Genomic DNA, 18,025 nt, shown 5'->3' with positions numbered 1-18,025 from the left:
TCGCCTTAAGCTCCTACTTTAAGTCTGTCGGGTAGGGGGAATGGTACAAGCAGAGACCACACCTGATTTTAATTTCTGCTCCTGGTGCAGGGCCCGATGCCCGGCACCTGCCACCTGCCGAGTGCATGCCTGCGGAATGGGCAGACGCTCTAAGACCCGGGGACACGGACTGTTTCCCACCAGCAACTTTCCAAGTTGTCTTCCACGTCTGGAAAGGCAGGAGTGATGGAAGCTGGAATTCATTTATTCATTTAACAAATATTTGAGAGCCTTCCCTGTGTATGTAGGACTAAGCGCCCCTCTTCCTTACACAGGTTAGCTCCTGGGGACCACCTGCTTTCCCTGTCACATTGTCCTCTCCGTTTCAGACCAGCAATGACAGTGAAGACTCCTCCTTACACGAAGCAGAGCATCTCTCTGACGCCCCTCCTGTAACATCTCTTCTGCTGACAGGTGGAGGAAGAGCTCTACTTTTAAGGGCTCCTGCGAGGGGCGCCTGGGTGGCTCAGTTGGTTAAATGACTGCCTTTGGCTCAGGTCACGATCCTGGAGTCCCAGGATCGAGCCCCACATCGGGCTCCCTGCTCTGCAGGGAGTCTGCTTCTCCCTCTGACCCTGCCCCCTCTCATGTTCTCTCTCTCATTCTCTCTCTCTCAAATAAATAAATAAAATCTTAAATAAAAAAAAAATTTTAAGGGCTCCTGTGATTAGATTTTGGGCCCATCGGATAAGCCAGGATAATCTCCCTATTTCAAGGTCTGTAATTATAGCCGCAAAGTCTCTTTTGCCAAGTAACATCACAGAATCATAGGCTCCAAAGATTAGGGTACGGGCATTTTTCGGGGGCCCTTCTGTCTACCACAACAGGGAGCAGTTGAATAATCAAAAATATTTATTTTCTAACATTGATGAAAAGTGCAATGAAGAAAAAGAAATCCTTTGGAGAAGATGGCCAAGTAAGCCCATTGAGGGGAGATGACATCGGAGCTGAGCACTGAAGGCAGCAATGGGAAGAACAGTCCAGGTTGGGGACCCAGGCCCAGGGGGTGAGAGTGCATTTGGGCAACAGTAAGGAGGGCCGGTGTGGCTGAAAGAGAGTGTGCCAGGAAAAGCAGGGGCCATGTGCCTGGACGGGGAGCCACGAGCAGCCCAGGCCAACTCCCTTCCTGAGATGCCGCACTTTGCCACGATTCTCTCTAGGCTGGTGGTGATCTCTACAAACCCTAGACCTCAGGCAGGAGAACGGGACCAGGTGCACAGCTCCAAAGCGTGTTAGCGTGAGGCAGAGCTCCAAGGGCACAGAGGGAAGGATCTGATGGCACTCTGAAATGGCACACTGGAAGACTCTAATTTGAACATTACCAGACTTCAGGGGTGGCGCCAGACTATGCGGGGTCAGGAATGACGTCTGCTCGACGTCTCTGCCCAGGGGGTGTGGGGCATGACTGCGTGAGAGCAACATGAACACCCAGCTCCACTCCTGCTCGGGGCCTTCGCTGTGCTTGCTGTTCTCTCTGGAACGCTGTTCTAGATCTCAGCATGGCTGCCAACTTCCCTTCTTTCAAGTCTGCAGTTCAAATGTTGTCCTCTCAGAGAACCCTTCCCCACACAAACAGCTCTTTCTAGAAGAATCCAATTCCCTTCTAGGCTTCCCAGCACATCACATTATTTCAGGGGTTCTCAAACTCAGAGGTGTCGATGTTTTAAGCTGGACGTTCTTTGTTGTAGGGGACCCTCCTGTGCACTGCAGGGTGTTTGGCTACATCCCTGGCCTTTACCCACTATGTGCCAGGAGCATCTCCCTCGCTGTGACAACCAAATAGGTCTCTGAACGCTGCCAATGTACCCTTGGGAGCCAAATTTCCCGCCAACTCCTGTTGATAACCGCTGCCCTAGGTTACTGTCTTCAAAACACTTGCCGTCTCCCAAAGTTATTAACTTCATTCAACAATACTTATGCAATGTCTAATATATGCCAGGCATGATTCTAGGGACAGGAGATAAAGCAGGCAAATTAATAGAAATTAATTAATAGAAATAGGAACTTGAATCCTCATGGAAAGAAACAGAAAATTAAAAAGAAAATGAGGGAAATTATCGTAGGTCAGATGGCAATTACCACTACAGAGAAGTTTAAGGCAGAGAGAGGTGGCAGAGCTGGAGAGGCCCCCAGGTTTAAACAGGTGTGTTCGAGGAACAGCAGCGAAGGCAGAATGGCTGGAGCTGAGTGAATTCGGGGGCACCCCAGCGTGGCGGCATCACGGGATGCGAGATGGGGATTGCTCCTCTCCCATGATAAGCGACCTCCCACAAACAGGGCTCCTTTTTATCTTGGTCTGTGGCATCCTCTGGGCCTAGAAAGCTGCCTGGCAGGTCATACCTGCTGGGAGCCCAAGGACGATGTGTCCAGTGAATGAACAAACAGATGGCTGGTGCTGGGGAGGGAGGGCTCAGGCACAGATCTCTTCAATGGACAAAACACAGAGTTACTATCAAAAGATGCTCAAGGGCCATAAGCGTCTTCCCTCTTTGGGAACATCAAATAACAAAGGAAAGTACTAATATTTGACATTTATCGATCCAGAGATCGTCCCAAGCATTTTATAATCTCATTTTGTCCTCAAAGCAAAACTGTGAGGTGGGAATTCTTCAAGTCCTGAGATGATCAATAATGTTTGTTAGCTGCCCGAATATCCTGGACCTAGAACCAGAGGGAGATGGGATGCGAACCCACGACTGCTAATTTCCAGAACATATGTAATACTGTCTTTTAAAAGGAAAAATGAAACGGGAGTTCCAGGAGCACAGGGTGACCAATGTGGGAGGAGGCTGGACACCTGCAGTCCCTTAGTCTACCTTTTAAATAGTGACAAAAGGCAGCCTACGGACTGAGTGCCAACTACATGCCAAACCTCGTCTTTTATTAAATGTATGGTACTATCTTCCTTCTCCCCGAGTCCTCTGTGAGGCAGACACAGCCATCCCCGTCTCACATATGAACGGAGGCTCAGGGAATCAGCGACGTGCAGGGAACTGAGGGGGGCAAGACCACAGAAGAGAGTCTGGGATGTACCGTTCACTTCGTTTCACTTCGGTATCTACGGGGTTATTGGGTGGAAGAGGGCATGGATTTCTGGTGGGAACCTAGAAGGCAAAAGCAAGGCCAAAGGAGATTCAGGTTCAGGATATGAAGGGGACAAGCTCTGGGTAACTTCACTGAACCGCAGGAGAAGGGTAAATGGAGAGAAGCAGCTGGTGGCAGGATGGCTACACAGACTTCCAGCCCGCTGAGCTCCCTCCGAGCAGGGAGCGTGGTCTTAGTCATTGACACCGACCTTGAGGGAGATCTTGAGCAGGTCACGGCTTTGCACTGGGGTCCGTCTGTTAAACGTCTGCAACCCCTTGAACTCATGGCTCTCCAGGGCGGTTGGCGGGGGTCGGGGAGGGGCAGAACCTCTTCCCAGGACAGCCTACCCCAGTGAATAATATTCCCGCGTCCCATGTGTCCCCCTGGATATCTGTATTATGGTTGCATATAGATGTTCTAACTATGTGAGCCTGAAACTAACACTACTTACAGAAACAAAACTAAGTGCTGCGTGGTTTTAGTAGACACTGGGCCTGGAGTACACATCGAGGCAAGAGGATGCTTCTTGTTCTCTGATCATCTGCCAGGAGACGTTCACTACGTTGGGAACGCACGTCGCTGACAGCACACGGCACTGGTAGAATCTCGGTCCTGTTTCGCATTGGCAGTATCTCACTGAAGACGGTTCTACCATGAACACAGGCACAGGAGGCCTGGACCCCGCTCCATCGGCTGTCCACTGCGGCCAAGCCTCAGCCATTACACGTGAAGTCAGTATTATTTTATAGTAAATTAATTTCCTTTTATTTCTTCTTTAAATTATAGCCAGGGCACTATATTGATTTTTTTTTTGAAATGATATTTGTAGACAGTGCAATCAATATAGGTAACCCTTGGATTTTATTCCATGATTGTAAAAAAGGTGTTCAAAACATTCGTTACAAAAACGAGGCAAGGGCTACTGGCAGAATGAACAGAAGGCATTTTCATTATTTTTTGTGGATGACCCGAAGTTGAGGACTCAAACGAAGTCAAATGAAATGAGACAGGGATTGGTCTAAATCAGATAAAACTCGACCAGAGATAAATATAAAACCTGCGCAGTAGGGTCAATAAATCTATGGCAGAAGAACAGAACGGGGAACCTCTGGCTGAGCAGTCATTCAGGGTGCTCTTCAGCTGAACTCAAGTTCAAGTTGAGCCTGAGGAGCAAATGGCAATAAAAGTCCATACCAGGAGGCCGCTTCTCAAATTTTAGCATGCATCAGAATCATGCAGGGAGCACATTTAAAGATTTCATTTATTTATTTGTCAGAGAGAGAAAGCAGGAGCGCACAAGCAGGGGGAGCAGCAGAGGGAGAGGGAGAAGCAGACTCCCCGCTGAGCAGGGAGCCCGATGTGGGGCTCAATCTCAGGAGCCTGGGATCACGACCTGAGCTGAAGGCAGACGTTTCACCGACTGAGCCATCCAGGTGCCCCAAGGGAGCAAGTTTAAAGGAACAGTTAGCTGGCCTCATCTCCAGAGATGCAGATGCACTTTCTCTGGGTTAGGGCCTGAAAGCTGACGTTCTAGGCAGACATTCTGAATGACTCAGAAAAGTGGACTGAGTATCCAGCTGGAGGCGTGAACCTCTGATGGTCTGATTAACATCCAGAGCATATCTTTCAGGTCAGAGTGTCGCCCTCACAGAGAGAAGCCAGGGCTACCCAGAAATGGCCAATCAGGATGGTGGAAGGTCTGGAAGCCATCTCCCACACAATTCCCTCATATAGGAAGAAGGTTTTGGAGGGCTGGTGACTGGCTTTGGACATGCAATGACACACAGGATGTTGACTTAGAAGGTGCAGTAAGAACATGTCTCCATCCTTACGGTAGAGAGATGGATGACAAAAATACCGCACAAAACAGAGTAGATGTTTCTACTGAGTCAACCATTCCTCGAATGCCAAGCATCTTTCTCTGGGCTTATTCTACAAACTCTATTTCAGCTCTTCTGTGACACGAGCTTGGGATACAGAGCTCAAAAAGTGGTAATCCCTGTCCCCAGAATTAGTGTAGGAGTTTTTTGTTTTTTTTTTTCCCTCAAACTTATTTCCAAGCTCTAGGATCAAGTGAGAGTGGGAGGTGCTACTGGGTTGAATAGTTTCCTTTATTTTTGGATGTTCCAGGATCTCTAATACACCAATATGCAACTTGAATCTCTAAGAGATGGATACAGTGCACAGATTTCTCAACCTTATCTGTCCACAGTTTCTAAAGATGTATCAGCATCTCCTGCAATGCCTTCTGGAATCAGTCCAGAAAATGCTGGTCTGGGTTTATTGCAAGGTTGGCATTCAACTCCCAATCTCGATCATTCCAGGGGCTCAAGTCACACTAAGTTCATTTGTGGATATGCAAACTCTTCTCCACTGCAATCTTCCTAAAGGAAGGTTCTTGGTAACACTCATTTTAAAAAAATCTTTTTCTACCCAGAATGTAGGCATTCAGTAGCAGGTGCTGAATGAATGAACTACATCTAAAGCTAGTTTCTCTGGATGCAATTACTACAGACAGAAATCATCCAATACGATATTCCTTCAGAGCATAAACAGTTCTTGGTTCTTGAGCCAAGAGACAAGGAGGGTTCTGGGAAATGGAGGGACTCGCCTAGGGCTGCAGAAAGCTGGATGTCGGGGGCAGAGCAAAGGGTCAGCCTGCATCCCACACACTTCTGGTCAGCCCATGAGAGCTATATGTTTAGCAGTTCTTTGGCAAGTGGTCAAATGTAGGCTCCTTTTGAATCCTTGCCATGGAATCACCATGGTGTCCGGCTTCTCCTTCTCCACTTTCCTCCAGCCTCAGAGGTGAGTCAGTCCTTGAATGTCCCCATTTTATTGTTCTGTGGATAAGGATTCCTAGAGAAATTCTTCCTCCCTCCCTGGAGAGCCAGGTCTCCATCTGTCGGTCTCTGGCCTACTTTGGAGACTGAAAGGAATGGGATACATTTTATTTTTAAATAGTTTCTTAAAGCACATCCTCTGGTTAATGCGATGTCCTTCAATTCGGGGAGGATGCATCTCATCCTTGAGTAACCTTTGGGATCGTACGCGAACACCCCTCTCTGTAAGGCAGCCATCTCCTTTCTACTGGCCTGCCTTCCCTTACCCCATCATCTTTGGTCACCTGCTACCCGTAGCTTTCCTTCCCCTTCTCTTCTTTGCTGGTGTTTGTTTTGAAGATTTTCACCATCAGCGTAGGAACTGAAAGTGGGCTGAGTTTTAATGAACCTGTCATAATCTTACTAAAAAAAAAAAAAAAGTCCTGCAAACAGCTGAATGCTGGGTGAATGACAGCTTCCGGCACCTAGATGATGGATGGACAGAGCGGTTGGGGATGAACCCATCTCTGTACGGGGCTGTGGGACGTGCCCTTTAATTCTGAATGCTTATGGCGAGGGCCCTGAGCCGGGGGCCGCCTGGTCATCTGCAGCTGCCGGGGTCTAGCAGTTCTGTGACGATGGAATTAAGTTGTGCACAGCTCCCGTAAGAAGGGAGGGGAGCGGGTGGGAGATGGTGAGCAGATCTTCTCTAATCTTTTAGGCCCTGTGGGCTTTGTGCTAGCAGACTGGGAAGGAAAACCAAGAAGAGGACGGAGGAAGCTGGCTGGCTATTTCCAGGAGAATGTCTACCGTGCAAGACAGTTCTAGGAATTAATGAAGATAATGCATAGGAAAGGGTCTGCTCCGATGCCTGGTGGATGCCGCTGAACTTGATCAATGGGGCCGAATCTAAATTACTTGAAAACAGTTGCTCAGCCAGGCTGTGGTCAGGAAGAGAAATAAACACGTTACAACTACAATCCTAATGTACTTTGGTCTATCAGGATCTTGGAACTCCACTACCAGAGGGGAGCCTCACAAAGGGCTGGGGGTGGGGGTGGGGGGGCTTATCATTCTCCATTCGCAGAGAGAAACCCAAGCTCAGAGAGCTGGAGTAGCTGTCCAAAAGGAACAAAGCCAAAAAGTGATAAAGTTACCTCTTGAAGGCAGATTTTTCAACTTAAACATCTTATGCTTCCTCCCCACCCCCCGGGGATTTTTAAAGTAAAACACAGTCAGGAAGCTGATATATGAAGTAAAATCAGCACTTTTTCTAAAATAATATGAAAAAGGCAACCTTTTCCAGATAGGGGAGAAAGAGGAGAAAAAGTGCTAAGTGGCTGCATTATATTTAAGGAAAAGCAAAAAAAGTTACTTTTGTTTTTTCTGACCTGAGGGCTTTGAAGACCTTTGCAAACCTCAAAGAACCACCATTTTTATTTATTTATTTATTTATTTTTAAAAGATTTTATTTATTTATTTGACAGAGAGAGACACAGCGAGAGAGGGAACACAAGCAGGGGGAGTGGGAGAGGGAGAAGCAGGCTTCCCGCCGAGCAGGGAGCCCCATGCGGGACTCGATCCCAGGACCCCGGGACCATGACCTGAGCCGAAGGCAGTCGCTTAACCAACTGAGCCACCCAGGCGCCCCAGAACCACCATTTTTAAAGCAGAGAATGGATTCCATTCCCTGAGAGGATAGGTGGCAGGAAAAACCCAAGAGGACAGAGACTGAGATGTACTGTGCCCTTGTTTTGTGCCAGTAAAAGCTAGCTTGTTGACCTAGTTACCTTGGCCATGCCCCCATCCCAGGCACTATTATCCTATTGTACAAGGGAGAGAACTAAGGTTCACTCAAGAAGGTGAACCATCTTGGCCAGATCTACGTGGACATTTAGTAGCCGAATTGTGATTCCAGTGTGGATCTGCCACCTTTTGCCCACACCAAGCTGAAGGCTCAGCACGGGGCTTTGCTGGAGATACCCCCTTCGGAGGCCTGCTCCGTGCAGGGATTTAGGGCAAGCGGGCTCCCTCCCCGCAGAGTCCTCAATTTCCATGAGAATCTAAGAGCTGCATGACTCATGCACTGATGTGTGCTACAATTCTGAGTCTTAAAATAACAAATCCCCATCACGAAAGCCAATGCATTCTGATTTCGCATAAATCCTTTTATAATGATCACTTGGTGTCACCGGCTTATTTAAATGGACACATCATTTCTTTCAGGGCTTTCCTCATCTGCTCTGCACTTTAAGTACAAGCAAGCAGGGAAGTAACTCACTGCCTTTGGCATAGCGAGTAGAAGCTGGAGGTGGTCTGGATCCTTGTCTGTCTCCTGACCTCACGCTGAGTCAAATGGGAGAGGCAGGAGGGGACGTGTCATTTTTGTCATAATAAATCCCCCATGTGCCCCATTTTTCTTCTCCCTGCAAACCCAGATTGATGACCAGTGCGTTTTGGTTTTCACGGATAACCATGACCCTCGAGGACCGTGTCCTCGAGACACTGCAGTATATCTCTATGTGACGTTGTCTATTATTCCGGGAGGAAGACAGAGACTCAACACACACCACGGTTTACCTGAGATTTCCCTTCTCCCACCCAACAAACATGGGGGTCGCCAACTTTACAAAAGCCTGGAGGAATGTGTTGGGAATCCAGGCTTTGACAAAAGATCAACATGGCATGATAATTCGCTGACCAAAGGAAAGTACGGGAGGCAGCGGCGGGGGGGAGACACATCTGATTGGCCCCACAGTGGGTTCCTAAAGGTCCAGCCTCAAAGGCACTGAGAAAGCCCCTGGGGAGGTTTGCTGGGAGGGGAAACAGAGTGCCACCTTTCAGAGGAGACCCTTCTGCTCCAGAAACATCCCGGAGGCTTTCTTAGGGGGCCAAATCTTAGGCCCCTCTCCAGATGCTTCAAAGACAGCCTGGGATTCTATGACAGTTTCTTGATCCTGAAGCCATTTTAGTTCAAGGTAGGAAGGTTAGTCGTTAACAAGGCATCCTCCTTACTGATCAGACTCTAGAGCCTCAATCTCTCTCAGCGTGAGTTTGCGGTGTGCAAAGCAGAGATAAGAATAGCACCTGCCTGGTGGGTTAGTGTGAGGATCAAATAAGATTAACATCTAGAAAGTACCCAGTGCATACTCGGCGGAGATGCAGAGACACTGCCTTAGCCATTATCAAAATACTTCTAAACCAGCTAATGGAGAGCCGCTGCTCAGAGCGGCCTGGCTCCTCTGGGGGGTTCCTCAGACTTCCTCACCATCCAGCAACTCAGGGGTTAGTGCCCAGTACAGCTGGGGGCCCTGGGGGTAGCCCCCAGGAGGTGTGGGAAAGGCTGCTGGTGAAAATTCTTCCACTGCAACCCTTCCGGGCTGTGATGCCTGGAAGGTGTCACAGGAAAAAATTACACAGAGTGAGGCATGCCTGGATGTTCTGGCAAACGTCAGCTAAGGAATGCCTCCATCTCAAAGGGTGGCCTTCACAGCGCTCCCTGACTGGCATCTCTATGGCTCCTCAGGACATTGACTCCGAACCTTTCTTTCCTTGTCCTCCTCCAGCTTGGACCTCACTATGACCCCATCTCTGAACTCTCACCTCTGGAAGCTTGACTGTCTTCTGTTTTCCTTTGGCCTCTGGGGCCCCTGTATTTGTACCTGACCTCTCTTGGAGTCTGACCCTCAGCTCTCGGAGTTGACTTTTTGGCTCTTCCCCCTACAGCCTGGCCTTAGTCTCCAAGACCCTCTGGGTGGCACCGTCCCCAGACACCCACCCCACCCTAGTGCAGCTGGTCTCAGATGCCAGGTCCTGGTCCTTCTGGGCCTGACCAAACCTACTGCTCCCTGAGTTCCAAGTTCTGGACCCGACAGAGGTCGCACGTCTGCGTCCTTTGAGAACAGGGTGCCAAAGAAATGGCAAAGAGGATGAAGGGGGAAGGGCAGAAGGATCCAGAAGCACGGCGACAAACAGACGTTGGCAGGCCTGAGCTTAAGGAGAGGGAGGCTGCTCTAGTTCCTTATCGATACACTCTGTGAGTTCATGGGCCGTATGTGGCCCACCTGGCCCAGGGTCTAGGACACCCCGGCTACTCCAGACACAGTTGTTGAGTACAGAATGAATGAATGAATGAATGAATGAATGAATGATACCATTAACAGAGATGCTTTCGCCACTGAGATAATTAGCAGAAATTCTGTCACTTCTGACCAGAAACTTTCAGAATCAATAGGATATCTGCTACTTTACTCCCTGTACAAGAAGTATGAATCCAGACGAATCCTGAATGCCTATGGTGAACACAGATCCAGCAGGCCTCACACGGACATGGAATGTGAGGAAAATAAACTTCTGTCGTGCTGAGAAGCTGACACGCTGGGGTTCTTTGTCACTACAGAATGATCTCTCTATCAGTAGAGCCAAGGAACCTACAGATCATAGTCCTAAAAAAGCCCAATGGGATCTAGGTCTGGAGGTTAGTCAGAAGAGGGGCTTTTTGGTGATATTACCACAGACAGCCAAGGTCTGATAGGTACTGTGCCTGCAGAGCTGCAGCTCTAAGAAAGGACTGGAAGGTCAACTGCGTAGGTACCGTCCACTGCAGCATTCAGGCAGCCAGGTGGCCTCCTCCTGTGCTTTGCCTGCCTCCTCCCTCAGAGAAGGAGCTCTGAGCCCTCACATCACCTTCCGAAACGCCCGCCACGCGCCACCCTCACGATTTACCTGTGTTGTAGCCCCTTCCGAGGGCAGGCCAAGGGCGGTGATTTTTCCACAGGTTTCCCAGGTACCAGTCACTCTGGTTCTCAACCAAGCCCAGGACCTGCTGACCTGTAAAGTACAGAGAAAGCAAAGGTCTTAGAAGAAGCCAGGCCACATGCAACAGTGAGAACCGAACAGGAGATCCAGTCATGGCGGATCATCACAACAGTGGCTTTCATTAGTAAGCGCCGGGCCCCGATCTGCGTGCTTCACTTGTATTAACGTATTTACCGCTCACTTTGCCAGCCCCACCATTTGGAGGGCGCCCAGAGTAGCTAATTAACTTGTCCAAGGTCACCCAGTTACTCTGTGATCAAGCCAGAATCCCAAATCAACCAGCCAACCATCGGTCCAACCATCCCTTAACTCATGCACCACCTCTGTGCTTACTGGCACACCTGAAGGGTTCCAGCTGCAATATTCCCCCCACGGTATGCTAGGTCACTGGCTTTCTGGGCATCCGCTGAGATCATCTGCTGCCATCAGAGGGAAGACGTGCCCTTGGTGTGGGAGATGGAAGTGCACAGACAAGAGCCCCCTTTGGGCTGCAGACCCCCCAGTGTTTTTCCTCTCACATCCACTTTATCTTGAGTCGACAAGCCATGGTGTCCCGTCAACGTGGGAATGTTTTCTAGAGGAGCAACTGCTTCTCTGGCCCAGCTCTCGGCTCTGATGTTGGCCCCATGTCTGGTGCACCCGGGCCAACAGCAGAGGTAAGCCAGGCCTCTTAGTAACTCAGCATCTTAGGTGAGTCGGTCACTCCTCTCCAGTTCTTAGAGCATCCCATTCCTGGGACTCCAGGCCTCCTACGGGGAGCAAGCAGGGCATCAGATCCCTCTACGAGACAACCCTATCACGCCACTTGCAGCAGATACTCCCTTGGACCTACGATCAACTATTTTATAGACCAGGAAACTGAGGTTCACCAGGACCGTGATATGCACAACTATGGTGGAGCCGACACATAATTCAGCATTTGTCTGATGCCCAGATTCGTTCTGCTGTCTCGGTGCAGTCTTGCTTACCTTTACAACAAGTGTTGGAGGCAGGAATTAAAAACCCACATTATAGGCAAAGAAACTGAGGCGTGGACAGTTTTAACTTGCTAAGGGTCCCACGACTCATAATCACTGTCTTCCACAGCTAACCGATGCCCTCTGGGGCTAAAATCTTTATTTTATCGGCCAATCTAAGAAATACAGACCTTTCTGACCAAATGAAAGCCCAGCAACATGTTAAGAAAAACACAGCGGTTCTCCCGGTACACCACGCTGTGTGATATAGAACCTCCCTGGTGTGATGACAGCCCCCTGAAATGATGGTGTGTTGGTTTGGTGTAATTTATTTGATCATTTTATCGAGCTCCTATCTAAATCATCACCCCAGCACAAATACATAAATTAGAGGCATGGGAAAAATACTACCACCCACTTTGTCATTGTGTATGATCACATCCAAAACTTGGTAGAATCCTTCAGAAAAACCCATCACCAATTCAGGAAGGGCAAGAGCTGATCAATTCCACCCGCAACAAACTCGGGATGCTCATATAAAACTGAAAGCTGAGATCTGAAAGGCAGGTTGTCCTCCGCTGAGAAAGCTGTGTGCTGCGTCTGGATGCTGGGACCTCATTCGAGAGCTCACGTGATGACCTCGCATGGAGGCTGGGAGGGTGCGGTGGGGCCGAGGGGCTGCAGAGTCCTTGGGGGAGCTGGTTCAGTTACCAATGACCCCAGGTTCGGTATAATGAAGGGTGTCACGTGCTCAGAAATGACAAAAGGGGAATGCTCTTTCACTGAATTTAGGGTGGCCACCTGAGTTTCAGGTAAGGTCATCTTCAGCTACCTTTAAGTCTAAATTCTGTGCTCTGTCATTCCATGCGTTGTGTTTGGCCCCCATCTACTTCCTCAGAAGCTTTCTCTACGTAGCCACACTTCATTCCTGCCACATGAAAATGTACAGTTTTGTTGCTTGCGTTCTCCCTTCTGGCTCCTGCTCATACAGCTCTTGCTTGATGGGAAATGCTCTTACCCTCGGCCAACCCCTGCCTGGAATCCCTTTCAACGCATCTCCAGCCTGAAGCCAGCTATGAACACCCCTGAGTGTGAACCCTTCCCTTGGCTCGCCCATGAGATGGGAGACAGCTCTACCTAGCATTTCCAGCGCTTTTTGACTTATGCCCTGTCAAGGACAGATGGGTGACATGCAGGCACATCCACACCTCATGTGTAAATATCCACAGTCCAAGGGCAAGGACTGAGTAGTGTCCAACACACTAACGGGTGCTGATAAATGTCTGCTAAGTAAAACTCTCCTGACTGGGAGCCCCGTTAATGTTAGTGTATTAGCATCCCCACATTTTCAAAGCTGCAGAGCATTCTGCCTTCCCCTCATTCACCAAGACCCACACATTCTCCCAGAATTCTTATTTAGAAGTGTTGAGGCATGAGAGAATTAATAGAGCATATGAACCCCACATTCCCAGATACTGAACCAATTTCGGGGTAAAAAAAAGGTGAGGGCAAAATGTCACCTTATTGTTGCAAGTTAAAGGACTCAGTGTAGATATTCATCATGCCAAAACCCTGACCACTGTTCGATAAAGTTCTAGAAGGACCTAACTGTTGTGCTAGATGATGTCCAAAGAAACACTCATGGGTGGGCTTGCTCTCTTTCCAAAGCTTCCAGGAGAGCCTGGATGATGCTAGTTAAAAACAGCTCTCACATAGCACTCGATACATTCCAGCCCCTGACGCACCCAACGGGTCAGGGTCTTCACAAGCCCACTTGTAAAACCCAGCTACCATTTTAATCATCAACAGAGCAGCTAATGGATCTGTCTAAAAAAAGCAAAACAAAGGCTTAGGAGCTGTTTATTATTTTGCATTTTCTCAACCAATGGATATTAAAATTACCGCTATCCTGTTGCTAATGAAGGATTTTTTTTTTTTTTCTTTTTTAAACTTTAAAGAGGGCTGGTGTGTGTAGAAGAGTTGTTTGCAACCATTGTGAGCAACGCAGCCCAGGTGCAAATTGAGAGCAGGGGAATTTGGAGAACATGACTTGAGGTTCACCGTGCATCTCACTCCTCCTCTGGAGACCTAGACCTTGAGTTCAAGCCTTCAGCAGAGCAGTGGGCCTACCGGTGTGTCTGGGCACTGTCACCCCACCTCTGCAGTTTCCCGTAAGGGTGAGGAAGACGCCAGACTTGCCAGACAGAGCTGAGTGGGAGGAGGTGTCAATCTTGGTGAACGAGGGGAGAGCAAAATGCTCTTTCCGAAGCTTCCAGGTGAGTCTAGTTAAAAACAGCTATCATTTATATAGCACTCAATACCTTCCAGCCCCTGGCGTGCCAAACAGAATTCCAGCCATTGGGTCTAGTCATGTGCATCACAAAAGAACCAGATAATTGGAAAGCATGTTGAACTCGGAGAATTATTGATCCAGGTCTGGAAGCTCTGCCCGTGCTTTAGTCGGGGGTGAGCCTCACTTGTGGGGTCCCTAGCACAAAATAAGCTCTTATGGCATCTAAATCTTGCCCATAGACCAGCACAATTCAGTGCAGCCTCCAGCATTATGCTTCTTGAGGACAGAGAAGTGGTGAAGAAAAGGAATGCCAGAGCCAGACTGCCCAGGTTCAAATCCTGGCTCCTCCACTCATGAGCTGTGTGAGCTCAAACGAGTTACCTAACCTCTCGGTGCTGTTACTTCCTTCACTTATAAAGGGAAGTTAATTCATAGGATATACCTTAGAATTTTATTTTCTCTTGAGGCACAAGTTGATTTTGTGTTTTTTACTTCTCCAAATGTTACCACTAACAATGCCTGGAAAACCAGTAAAATGTTGAGTAAGTATTTGCTCTTTTGCTCTTATTCTCACACCCAGGATTCCCTGGTCCCTCTCTGTCCCACCTGGTGGCTTCAGCCATCTCCCCTGCTCCTTCCTTAGCTGACCCGGGCCTTATTCTGCCTAGACATTGCTTTAGTTTCGTATTGGCTGAGGGTTTGCTGTATTAGAGACCACACAACAGACTAAGGAATCAAAGACAAATTAAACATGGTCGTTAACCCTAGAGGCAGCTAGAAGAGGAGGCAGATAAACAATTATGAAGCAGAATGGTACTCGCGGCAGCAGAAACACTGATAAGCGGGAGGAACGGAGGGCAGGGGATCATTGATTCTGTGGGGGATGGTGGGGGATGCAGGCTGGGCGCCTCCCCGGGGTCGCCGGCTGCACGACGGGCTCCACCTGCCCAGTCCACACAGCCCTCCACACTCCCAGGCTTCCCCACATCACCCTTCTCGGCAGAGGCCCCGCTGCTCCCTGGTGACAGTCATCCTTTCCAGCTCTGCCAATCCCAGCTCATCAGCCAGGCAGCATCTGGTCCCCAGAGGTCAACGTCTAAAGCTTTAGCCTGGACAATGTGAGCCCAAGAGGCCTGCCATCCCATTAAGAGGTCAAGTCTCAGGGGACTCCTCTTTGCGGGGGGGGGGGAGCGGGGGAGGACACAGGCTGCTGGTGTGAGGCCTCCCTCAGCACCCCGCACCGTCGCATCTTCTTAGGAGTCATTATAATAAAACACGGGACTAACAGAAAAGGCTTTGTCATTGTTTTCTGTGCGGCCCTGTGGTTATGATTAAGTGTGCTATTCCCCGTCTTTCTTACTCCAGGCACAAGTTAACTTATGAAAATGAAGCTGTCTTCTTTGCTTATTCATACATCACCACTAACAGCCAGACAAGAGCGAACAAGCTTGCTATTCTGCTGGGGCCCTGATGTCAGTGCCACCAGCCAGCAGACGGATGGCTCCAGGCTGGGAACATCCCCTTGCTCCCTCCTTCCGCAGCTTCGGGGCTCCAGGCAGGGCTCAGTCCAGGAGGTGAGGCCCCAGGAGCAGGGGGTGGTGATGCTTCCATGGGGCACGAGGGGCACCGACAGGGCAGGCTGGGAGGGAAGCGGCATGGTAAATCAGAAAGGCAAAGGGACTGCAACCCAGGCTGAAGAGAGTTCTAGCCCTAGCTCCGTAGGGCTTGGCCAAGGTCTGACTTTTTCTGAGCCTCACTTTTCTTTTTTTTTACTGGAAAATGGCAAGAATAGCATCTACCTCCTGCCTCCAAGAACGGAGGCGCATCACACGAGACATAGGTCAAGCACCTAGGTCCTGATAGGTGCTCACCTAAGGCGTTGCCCTTCCCCCCGTAGTGACGGTCACTGTGCATGGTGTCTGAGACGTCCCAGCGAGTGCTGACACTAGCTGCATAGACTGGCCTCTGTGAATCTGGCCCCACCGCCCCCACTCCGTCCTGCTGGCCGTCGCCCCAACACCACTGGGCCTTTTTTTCTTTTTTTTTTCCCAATATTTATTTTTTTCTGGGCCCTTCTGAAGCCACCAGCTTCTGTGACACTAGAAGACCTCCCCTTTGATGCTGGTGCTCCCCAACTCGTGTCCTCAGCCCCCTTTCCATCTTCTTCTACAGTTTCTCCCTGGATGACAGGATCTACTCCAGTGGTCTCAAATACCACCGACAGGAAGTCAATCCCCCAATCTCCATCCCAGCTCAGACGACTCTCCAGAGCTTCCACTCTTAAATCCTTGCTCTTCACATCTTTGCCATAACTGAATCCCAAAGATGTTATCCGCTATTTCTCACCCATCCCCTCCCCTGTTCTATCACCACCTCAATCCATCTCCTTCCTAGATTACTTGGCAGATCACACTTGATCACCTTTCCCTCAGGGGAGCCTTGCCATTCCATTCTGCCTACACAGAAATATTTTCAAAGTGCAAATTTGATCATTTTGCTTCCTTGATTAAAAAGCTTAATGCTCCCAGGCCCCAGCAGAGTGTGGATGGATGGATGAAAAGTAAGTACTATCTATCATCAACCATCTCGGCTCATCTGGAACTAGTAAACTATCTGAAGGGGGCCGAAGGGGATGCTTACAGGTTAACCTCTCCAGGTAAACACCAGGGACAGGTAGTTCTAACTGATCACAGATGCTCCCAGGGCGGTCTCCTTATCCCCACCCCCAGGAAAGCTCCTGGATGCACACAGAGAGTCCGCCAATCACTGCTGCATATCAAACCAGCTCTGCTCATACCAGCAGGGGAATATTAAAATGTTATAACCAGGGGCTGTCCAGAGTATCAGCAGAGAAAGCAACGATGACTTTCCAACCTCATATTTATTCTAAGAAGCTATTTTAAAATAAGAAAGCCTTTAATAGTACCATTCAGGGCATGTCTGGGTGCAAGATGACTAATAATAAGGAAAACATATAGGATCACATTACCGTTTACTAAACATCTTTTAAAAACTGCTGCGCACCTGCCCTGGATGCCCCCAGCCAGTGGGTGCGGAATAAAGCAATCCCTTAGAAGATGCCACACGAAAAGGTATTTAAGCAACCTGAATGGGCTGAAAAGGACTCTTTCTGAACCTGCATGTTTCACAGATCCTATATCCTCCATTTAGCTCTGCCTAAATGCACTCACAGATCACAGAAATTCATAGGCATAGCGAAGGTCTGAATACACACTCTGGGACCACCTGCTCTTACAGGTGCAGCCCAGAGAAGGGGAGCGAGGGGTTTTAGGGACACACCACCCAATGCTGGGGCTCTACCGCTGACTTCATGCTGGCCGTGTTCTCTACGCAGAAGCTTCTCCAACTTGGCCGCCTCTTCTTTCCTGGAACGTGAATATAATTCTCACCTGGTTTAAATTCTAGCTCTCCTGCACTGGAATGGTAATCCTGGGTAAATTCTTAGTTCCCCAGTTTCCTCCTCTGGAAAATGGTAAAGGTTTTCTATTTCATGGGGCTCCACTGAGACCCTCGAGCAGGTTTCTGTGTCTCAGGTTCATACTGCATGGCCTTGAGTTGGAACTCATGTGCTCTGGTTAAAAAGGTCCTTTCGTCAACCATTTGGTTGCCTTGGGGGTGCTTGATGAAGCTCGATTCATTGTTCGGGCAACCTCGATTTCATTTAGAGATAAAGACCCCATCCTTGCTGACCTCGATAGCTGAGGGATAATCCCTTCTAAGAGGAATTAGAATCTGTGTCATTCCAGAAGGTAGAATTAGGCTGAACGAGTAAAGACTGGAGGAAGATAGATCTTGCTTCTTAGAAGCAAGACCGTAAGAGTTCCGTTAGAGTTCACCAAGATGGAAACGAGCTGCCTTTCTAGGGAGCAGCTTCTGAACACTGGCATGGTTCTGGAAGAGGCTGTGTGACTCCGCCCTCATCCAGCAGGTATTCACCGAGACCCTACTCTGCAGGGGGCACTGTGCCAACTGCTGGAGACACTGCACTG

At 49.1% G+C, this 18,025-nt stretch overlaps 1 protein-coding gene across 5 annotated transcripts in view; it reads right to left on the bottom strand.

Annotated features, from left to right (window-relative positions):
* The window catches only part of LARGE1 (LARGE xylosyl- and glucuronyltransferase 1), a 514,447-nt gene that overhangs the window by 101,473 nt on the left and 394,949 nt on the right, over positions 1-18,025 (bottom strand). For all 5 annotated transcript variants that reach the window (XM_034987635.1, XM_034987636.1, XM_034987633.1 and 2 more), the window contains one exon: positions 10,674-10,778. In XM_034987635.1, coding sequence (XP_034843526.1) covers positions 10,674-10,778 — 105 coding nt within the window. The remainder of the gene's footprint in view (positions 1-10,673; positions 10,779-18,025) is intronic.

The sequence above is a fragment of the Mirounga leonina genome, unplaced genomic scaffold (genome assembly GCF_011800145.1).
Source record: "Mirounga leonina isolate KUSES-001 unplaced genomic scaffold, KU_Mleo_1.0 Mir_418, whole genome shotgun sequence".
Lineage (NCBI taxonomy): Eukaryota > Metazoa > Chordata > Mammalia > Carnivora > Phocidae > Mirounga > Mirounga leonina.
Note: the sequence above shows the minus strand (reverse complement) of the source record. Positions and strands in the feature narration are given on the sequence as shown.